At 32.2% G+C, this 10,138-nt stretch overlaps 1 protein-coding gene across 1 annotated transcript; it reads right to left on the reverse strand.

Annotated features, from left to right (window-relative positions):
• Nucleotides 1–145: 145 nt before the first annotated feature.
• On the reverse strand, nucleotides 146–4,097 carry LOC126680633 (rop guanine nucleotide exchange factor 1-like). Its single transcript, XM_050375783.2, has 5 exons — nucleotides 3,624–4,097; nucleotides 3,195–3,311; nucleotides 2,416–2,954; nucleotides 1,126–1,479; nucleotides 146–796 (listed from the first exon to the last, which is right to left on the reverse strand). Exons 1-5 carry the CDS (start codon nucleotides 3,883–3,885, stop codon nucleotides 365–367), a joined length of 1,704 nt encoding a protein of 567 aa, XP_050231740.1. The 5' UTR covers nucleotides 3,886–4,097; the 3' UTR covers nucleotides 146–364.
• Between the last annotated feature and the right edge of the window lie 6,041 nt (nucleotides 4,098–10,138).

The raw sequence follows: 10,138 nt of genomic DNA on the forward strand, positions 1-10,138 counted from the left end.
TTAGTGCAAACTGAACTAAAAAACTGAATCAGACCAGAAACGATGAATTGAATTGACAATTTCAGTTTGATTTAAAAATTGAAATTTTTTATGCATATAGATTAAACATATGCTAATTTTTTTCTGCTCTGGTTTACATTGGATCTAACCATGAGAAAGGAAGATCATAATATATTTCCTGAATAGCATAAACAGTATTCTATCTCAGCTATTACAACTGGGGACATAAGAGGTATATGATCAAAACTTTAAAACATGATATTTCTATAGCTAAAGAATATACAAGGTTAGATACCAATTCTTAGGCTCCTAATCAAATCTATGTAATTCAGTCTTCACTTGAGATGGTGAATATTCCGCAAAATCAATCTCGCTCTGGAGCATCTCCGGATACTCTCCTCGAGCTGAGGTTGCCCGTGTATGACCAAACCTTCTCAAAGTCGGCTGCACATGGTTTCTCAAATTTCTGATCAGATGCTTCCTTCATGTTGTTCTTTTTTAGAGAGGATGGTGCTCTTCCGGGGCTTCCACCCACCGGAGTGGACGAACAGAACGTCGGGGTCGCAAATGGAGAGGTAAAGGGGCTGTGTTGGATGGAGAAAGGGCTGGGAGACATTCGCTTCTGGATAGGAATGCCACCGAAACCACCCCTGTTAAATACGGCAGCCGATTCTGCTTCAACACTTTGTTTCATGGCATCGTTTGCGTAAATAACATCGTCTATCCTTGCCATTATGTTGAAGGCCAAGCTCTCCATTACTCTTGAATAGCTTTCAAGAATCGACTGTCCAACATCCTATAAGAAAACAAACATTTTGACTCTGCTCTTTTTTTTTCCAATAATATAAGACAACTGCAAAGCATACAACAAGAGATTTCTGCTTTAATTGTCAATCTGTTGTGTTTTACCTACAAGCTCTATAGATATTTCTATAAAATGAATGGAACAACTGAATCGGGCCCTCTGCTATTCGTGATAGAGGCTTTTCCAGATTGCATTCACTTAATATGCTCTAAGATTTCCGATATGCAGCACGGTATATGTGAAGTATTGATGCAACAAGTCAAAGTGTCAAACAAATCAAAACTAGTATGTGATATGGTTGAAAAGGCAGGAGCAAATACCTTGTTGTATTGAATTTTGTGCATATCCAGTGCCGTCTGTGGAAGACCAGGAAAACGAAGCCTTAAGCTCTGTAAGAGGGTCTCAGCTCGGTCGGCCAGAAAATGATTCTTTTTCTTAGAATCAGCAACTAGACCTTTGACCTTGCCGCCCCATGAATGCTTAACTTTTGTGTGATTTGTTTGGTTTCTCTGATCTTTCTGTTTCCAGACATGCACTGATGCCTCAATTCTGTTGGCTATTTCCAGTGTATGATGCTCTGTTGAGAGATCTAGGCAATCAAGAAGACATTCTGGTGAGAACTGCTCGGCTGTTATGTAGCGATAGATTATAGCTCCCAGGCAAGCTTTTCCATTCTGATAATAATTGCACAATATGAAGCAACAGGAAAGGTTAGTGCATGTATTAGAGGGAGAATAAATAACAAAAAGTATAAAATGTTCATCAACAAGGTATGCCAAGTTCTACCCTGGCCGACAATGTCCCGAAATTAAGTTTGATTACGAGAAATTATTTAATCTTTTCCATCCATTTATGTTGTTGCAGTGTTTCAGACAAATATATATTCATAAGTAAAACTGATGAGCACCAAAATCTGTAGTGATGTAATCATGTAATGCTGTCATTACAAAGTAGGATCAACTGCTAACAAATTTGAATGAAAGATGCATGACCAAGTTTGAATATAGAGAAAGAGTTCTATTCAAGAAGTTAAGCCTAAAAACATGTTTAGCCACGCAATGAGGATCACTATTGAGCACTACTCTGGAAAGACGACGATCAGAATCAAAAGTTCACACTGACTTCTTCTTATGCAGAGAAGAAGCATAATTTTTAGCCTGATTTAGAACTTATTGATCACATCTCGTGTCACATGATTAGCAATAGCACGCATTTTCTCATATGTAACGCAATATAGCCTCTTATCTACTATTGAACACGGTATGTGCGCAACACAATATTTGTGCCGTTTGTTCCAGTCCATTTAGACTCACATTGCATCAGCGGAGCGAGTGTTTTTTCTGTCCTGTTTTTTTACAAGCAGAGTTAAAATGTATTCTTTACCTAATACCTAAATACTTTTTCATATGCTTGGTTATCCTTAAGGAAGCTTTGTGAAAACAAGAGCAGGTTCCATAAGTATTTCGAGCTGGGTTCTGTAAATCTAAACCTCTAAAAGGCTAGTTTATCACAGCAAGGGGAAAGAACTAAGATTTTCTTACAAACATATTATGTAATCATTCACAAAATCTATTTAATTAATAAAATTGATAGTTTGACACAAAATATACCTTCGGCAAAGTCTCTAAGTATGCAGTAGGAATCTCCATCTCAGCAAGCACACTACTATTAATTGCCATAGCAGCCTTCAGTATCTGGTTAGTACAGTCTCTACACTGCTGCAATCTTTTCCTTGCATCCTCAGACAACCCATTCGAAGGAATTTTCGGACACGGCAACCACCACTTCTCTTCCTGCCTAATTGAAGGCCTCCCACCAGAAATACCCGACGGATACACATCACAGTCACCATCATCAGCTACGATTATCCCTCTATCAACATACCAAAACTCTGTCTCGTGAAACCCATCGAGCATACCAATCAACATAGCATCAAGCTTCTTCAAAGCCGGCAGATTCACATACAAATCAGAACGCGGTCGAGTTGCCATGATCTCATAAGTACCCCCACCAGGGAAATTCTGAATAGAAGGAACAAGCTCAACAATGGAATCACTCACACATAACAACCACTCCATTTCTCTTCGCCACATCGATTTCTTCGCTGGAGCTAATGGCTCTAACCTCCATAGCTCGCCAAACACAGTTGCTGCAATCAATGACAGCAAAACAATTAATAACAGAGTTTTTAAAATTACATTTAACCAAGGTAGCACGGACACTGCATTCAATCAACATGTCCCGTATCGGAAATGTTTCGGACAAGAAACTTCATTTTTTACACAGGAAACCTTAAAATGATACAATTTCTCCGTGTCTGTGTCCAAGTGTCCCGTTTCCGTGCTACTACGATAAAATTCTGTACACAAAAGAAAGAGAGCAGACAAACCAGAAAGATTAGTGATGGCATTAGAGATGGCGAGTGCAGTACAAACTCCTTTACCACCTCCCGACATGTCTTCTCCTAGAAGTAGCTTAGCAAATCTCTCCTTCATCAGTTCCACTTCTGAGAAAATTGAAAATCAAAAACTGATTAAATTAATTACTAAACATAAAACAATAAAAAATAGCCAGATATTACGGACACTTCAATCAATCAACATGTCCCGTCTCGAAAACGTGTCAACACTACGTTTCAGACACAAACTTCATTTTTACATAAAAATGTTCTGTGTCCGTGCTACCTAGAAAAATAGAGAGATCTACACTTGCAGTAGATAAGAAATTAAAAACAAAATTAACAGAAATTAAGGAACTAAATCACCTCATTGTCCATAAATCAAACACAGAAAAAAAAAAAGTAAAAACAGGCAATGACCTGATAAATCGGTGTCTCGTTTCTCAGGCTTAACATTCCAAAGAAGAACATCTTTAGGAAGAATAATCGGCGACTGAAAACAAAAACCGGCGGCGGCAACACTAGAACCTAAACGAGGAGAGGAAGTGATAGAAGTAGAAGCGCCGACATCAAACCGCCGACACGAGAAACTACTACAGCTATCGGACTCGCTTACGTCAGCACTTAAACTGTAACTTCCTCGGCATCTGTCTTCATCCTCCTCTGACGACACACTCCCCATGATATAATAAGATCCAAGAATAATCTCTCTCAAACACACATCGTCATCAAATACTCTAATCCGGATCAAGAAAGAGTGGCGGAAGTGACTGTGGTGGTGACCGCCGGCTAGCGGTGGCGGTGGTGATGATTGGTGGTGAAGAAAAGTAGTGCAGATAAAGAGAAAAGAAAAAGCATGCTCATCACAAACTCATAGTGTACTCTTAGTTTTATCTCTCTAAAAATTACAGTGAGTACAGTACTGACTCCACAGCAACAGTTGTAGTGTTAGTGAAAACAGAGAGAGACAAGCAGAAAAGGCACGGCCGTTTACACGCTGTTTATTTTGCCAAATTCTTTTTCAGGTCCCTATACTTGTCAAATGTTTTACTTGCGTTCCCTGGATAATAATATGGTAGTTAAGCTCCATGCAATTGACATTTTTTCCTCAAAAGGTTCTTTTGTCTTTGCAACTAGTGACAGTGTTAAATGTATAATGAAAAATATTCAGTTTGGTTCCTGAATTTTTATTTTTTTATTAATGCATTTTTGGGAAGAATTCGATTCAAACCATGGACGTGTTAATTATTGGTCTACATAATATAGTTTTATCATTAGATATAGCATTGTAAAACAATAATCGCAAATACTAGATATCGGACGAAAAAAATTACCAAAGCAATTGTAACACACACGCAGAGTTGGTAATAGTGAAAACTGAATACGCCAGTTTCTTCATTGCAGTTTCATCGTGGTGTTAAAGGTCCGTTAGATACTAATTTGGTGGGTGATATAAGAAGTGAAGAAATGGTGAAATCGTGGGTTTGTCAAACATTTCAATCAAATTTGATCGAACAAATTATAATTAAAAATGGTAAAAGAAAAGGAATGTAATTAACAAAAAAAAAAACAGGAACCAAATTGAATATGTTTTAGTACACATTTAACACCGTCACTAGTCACATAGAAAGAAGGATTTTATGAGGAAAAATATCAAATGCAGGGACCTTAAGCAGTATATTTTTTGTATAGGGATCTCAAGTAAAACATTTGATAAGTGCAGGGACTTAAAAAATGGATTGGCCAATTATTTTCTCTATTCGTTTAGTTTATTTTTTAACTGGCTATCACCACCCGACACGCTTCTTTATTTGTGGGGTCCTTTTCTTACATTGTTTTGTTTTTTTTAACTCTTTTCGGCCACGTCAGTCTGTGTTTTATGTTTGGAGGATGATGGAGGGAAAGGAATTGCGTGTGACTCAGAGTATACGCAAATGGTTAAATGAGCGGGGTTGGATTAATTGGTGTCCTTGATGGATTTCAAGAGATTTTTATTTTCTCCATCTAGCTATTATACGAAAAAAAAATTAGATAGACTCAGTCTATCACGTTATTTATAAATAAAATTTATCATATTATGTCACATTATTAAAATAATAGCACTATTGTAATATTTTATCCAAAAATATAAAAAAATAATAAATAAAATTACGATAGTGCCACTATTTTAATAACGTGTCATAATGTGATAGACTAGTTCACGGATGACGTGATAAACTGAATCTGTCTAAAAATCTCTCCTAGTACATGTTTGTATTAATCAAAATTAGAAATTAGCGGTGTGCATCGATCGGTTAAGTCGCCACAACTGAAATAACTAAAATCAAAATTGTATGATCTTTTATAATCGAATTATATTGAAATCAAACTGTTAATTCAATTAATTGAATGTTCAAAATTTCATTACAAATAATTATTAAAAATTAATAAATTACTAACTGTTTTTAATATAAATTTATAAATGAGTTTAAAAATTTAAAATGAAGAAGATATTAATTGTCGAATTTGATTTGAAAAATTACGGGACGAATTGTTAACATTTAAAAAAACAGTAAAAAGAAAAAAGAAAGATGAAGAGAATGATAAAAGAAAGAAAAAGAAATATCATTGAACGTTTACTAATACTAGAAAAATAATTCAAATTTTTCCATATAAAAAGGGGAAGAAGAAAAGTATGGAAATAAGGAAAAAGATTACAATGGTAATATTCTTTAATTCAAAAAAATAAAAGAGATTAATAAAAAAATACTAGGAAATGAGAGTAAAAAATCGTCAATGACCTCCTAGCTTAATAGGTTAGGAGTGAGGTATAAGACTAAGAGGTTTTAGGTTCCATCCCACATGAAGGTATGAAGATAAAGATAAAGATTTATTGAAGATTTACGGAATGATGTCTTGGAGAAAGCTACAAGTGTCAGAAGCGGCGGCTACGGCATCGTTCCGCCATGATAATGAGTTTCGTACGACGATGTATTTAACATACACTACTAAAAAAACAGCCATTTAGCGACGGATTTTTCCGTCGCTAAATGGCTAAATTCCGTTGTCCGTCGCTAAATGTCCGGTCGCTAATTTTGCAGCGACCGAATATTTCTTTTTTTGCGACGGATTTAAGCAAATTTTTAAAAATAATAAAAATTATTTTTTAATTAAAATCGTAAAATGAAATATTATTTAAACGGTCAACCACCGTCACACACCCACTGGCTATACAACACACACCCGCACTGATCCGCAAATTTTCCAACTTCCCAGTAGGTCACCCATCCTTCACATCCCATCCACTCCTCTTTAACTTTGTAGTTCCCCCGCGCGTGACTCCAACTTATCCAGTTCAGATTCTTGTTTTCTATCTATGTATATTATATTTAAATATAACAAAAAGGTACTCCCGCAATTTACTCTCATATTATATAAAACAATTATTTTTTCATACTAATTATTTTTAAATAAAATAAATTATTTTTTAATAATTATTTTAAATAAAAACAACAAATTATTACTATTACACTTTACTCCCACATTCTAATATAATAATTTTATTATAAATAATTATTTTATTAATAAATAATTATAATAAATAATTAATTATTTTTAAATAAATAATTATAATAAATAAATAATTATTTTATTAATAAATAATTACAATAAATAATTTTTTAATAAATTGTTTTATAATTAATATTGTTTTTATTAATAAATATTTGTTTTAATAAATATTTTTTTTAATTATAATTTTTTTAATAAAAATAATACTTTTAGCGACAGTAATCCGTCGCTAAAAGTAAGCATTTAGCGACGGATGTGGTATTCCGTCGCTAAATGTATTACTTTTAGCGACGGATTATAAAATCCGTCGCTAAAAGTGAAAAACAAATTGGCGGGATGAATCCCGCCAATTTTCTTTAGGATTTAGCGACGGATTTTGAATCCGTCGCAAATTTTGATTTTAGCGACGGATTTCAAATCTGTCGCTAAAATCCGTTGCAAATCGACTGTTTTCTAGTAGTGATACAAACAGCGCGGATGACGTGAATGGCGTAATATTTGTAACCACTAGTATATGTCAATGTTGTAACTCTAATAGTAGTATATTTTGTATGTCTATCTCTCTTAACAAAGAGTAAAAAATCAAGCTTCAAAATCGAATTAGGTTTTTCGCTAGAATGCTACGAATGGACCTGAAAATATTCCGGAATGTTTATACAAATTTATGAAGATTATTAGAACACTTAAAATTAATTATCAAATCAAAATAAAGGAGTATAAAAAGATAAAGGTCCAATTATTTTTATAGATATTTTTATGAGCGGAGATTTTAATTGTTGTTAATAATAATTTTGCTTTTGATGCTTATTCGAATCAGGATCATCCAAAAAATGAGTAGTTGGTTTGTAATTTAAATAGCCATTGAATGGAGCAAAAGGATCAATGAGATGTACAATTAAAAAGAAGTGTCAACGAGATAGAAAAATATAAATATAACTTTTTATTATTTGATTGAAATTTTTACTTTTAGTTTTATGATTGAATTATTTAAAACTTTATATTTTCTCTTTTCAATAAAAATAAAAATAATATATTTGTATTAACAGAATTAAAATTAACTCACTCCATTTTAAAATGATAAATCGTTTTTTCCAAATATGATAATTAAATATAATAGGGTCAATTTAGGTAAATTTTATTATTTTATAGTATAATTTATTTATTTTTATAAATATTAATAAATTTTTTATTGGTGGGTATTTATATTAAAAAGAACAATTAGTATGTGCTAGAATATGGAGTACTTAATTTATTTGGAGGATAACTGTATATATTTATTACCAATAAATAAGGTATTTAGTTTAAAATTTATTAATAAAAGTATAATTTAAAACGCTGAAAATAATAAGATAACATGTCAATTTGCAACAAATAAAATATTAGCCAATATAATTTTAGATTCATATAAGTCATGCATTGGAACTATCATTTAATTAATATTAATATAATAAGTCTTGGGGGGCATTTTAATAATTTTATATCTTAATATTTTATTTTTATTTTTATGAGACAAAAAATATATTTTCTCTATCTTTACGGGACAGAAAGAATAGTAGTTAAGGTTAATTTGTAAAAATATTTTTATATTTTTTTTATATTTTTTAAAAGTGAATTATTATAAAATATTATATTTAATATTTATATATACAATTACCCGGTCAACACCGGAAAAAAATTATTTCTCGCGGCCAGGCCGGCTTGGAAGCAATTAATAATTTTATTTTTAATTACTATAAAATATCAATTATTTTTTTATTTTATGAGATATTATAAATTATAATTTTTTTTATTTTTAAGAAACCAATGGAGTATATGAATTTGAGTCCGAGTTTATTTCTAGGAGTGTTATCTGATGTATTGGTTGTGTCATTTATATTTAAAAATTAAAACAAGCCAATGAACATTTGCGATATATAATCTTTTAATTATTGTTTAATTTTTCCATATGATTAACGTACAATTGGTTTGTTACACGGATGACATGACGCAACGGTTGCGTGTAATAATTTTTCTATTAATGCAAGTTTTCTTATTTTATTTGTTGTTAAGCTCGTTTATCAAAGCGTTTGATTGACTATGATAACCATATTTTTCAGTGCAGGGTAGACTTAGAGTGTCATTAATGCCTTTGATTACTCTTAAATTAAGATGATTAAGAGGGTTGAATCATGTGCGGAAGAGACCAGTTGAAGACTGGAATCTAATGGTCACAATAAGGTCTGACTGTGAAACTGTGGATCATAAGTAATCAGAAAGATTTTTCTGATCTGGAGAATAGATGTACGTAGCCGATACTACGTTAAACGTATTTCTATTTGGCTAAATTTATCCTAAAATATTTATATTATTAATTTTTATTTTACTTAATTCTTCTTTAAAAAAAAAATTTAAATCATATTTTTACTATTTAGTCTGTACATATATGATCCTTTTAAATATAAAATGTTAGTACTTCATGCTAATTCGAAGGATGACGTTTTTTTAAATTGACGTCCATAAAAAGACACATGTATATAAAATAATTAGTTAAAAATACTACTAAATGTTTATTAAGGATCATATATGATAAAAATTAATAATATAAGTATAGATTTAGCGTTTTTATTTTTGAGGTATAATGTTGATGTGTCAGCTAAACGTGTGTTTGGCCTAAAACATGTCAGCTTAACACGTGGTATTCTATTCTTTGTCTTGATTTTCTCAGCCAAAAAGTCTGTTGAAATCATCAAAATCAGATGGCTGCGGCTGATTCAATTTCCTTTTCAAGCTTGATGTTAGTTTTGATCAATGGTCATATCACTCGCGTTTATTTACACTACTCTAGTTCTTACTTTTTACTGTGTGCAAACTAATACTGAAAAATCATTATTACTAAAAAAAAAAAGTGAAAAGGAGCAAATATGCCCCTATCGTTTAGAGTATGGAGTAAGTAGGCTCTTTTCGAATTTCGAATCTCAATTGAGCCCCTAATGTTTCAATAATAGACTATATAAGCCCCTGCGTTTAACAACGTTAATGAAACGTTAGTTTCCGCATACGTGGAATGTCCATGTCATATTTCACGTATTCAAAAGGAGGCAAATATGCTCTCATGGTTTAAGGCGGGAGAAAATAGCCCCCATAGTTTAGGATGGGAGCAAATAGGCCCTTTATGAATTTTTGATCTCAATTAAGCCCCTGAAGTTTCAAAATCAGCACATCCAAACCCCTTTGTCTAACTTCGTTAATGAAACGCTTTATGTTATTACTTCATGCTTATGTGAAATGTCTATCATTTAATATCGCAGATAAATTTTTCCATGTGTCCTCATTTTAAGTTCAAAAAATAATTTATTTTTTAAATAAAAATTTAGGAATTTTTTCAAACTTTTTTCATATGGGGGGCT

This window comes from Mercurialis annua, linkage group LG5, assembly GCF_937616625.2.
Source record: "Mercurialis annua linkage group LG5, ddMerAnnu1.2, whole genome shotgun sequence".
Lineage (NCBI taxonomy): Eukaryota > Viridiplantae > Streptophyta > Magnoliopsida > Malpighiales > Euphorbiaceae > Mercurialis > Mercurialis annua.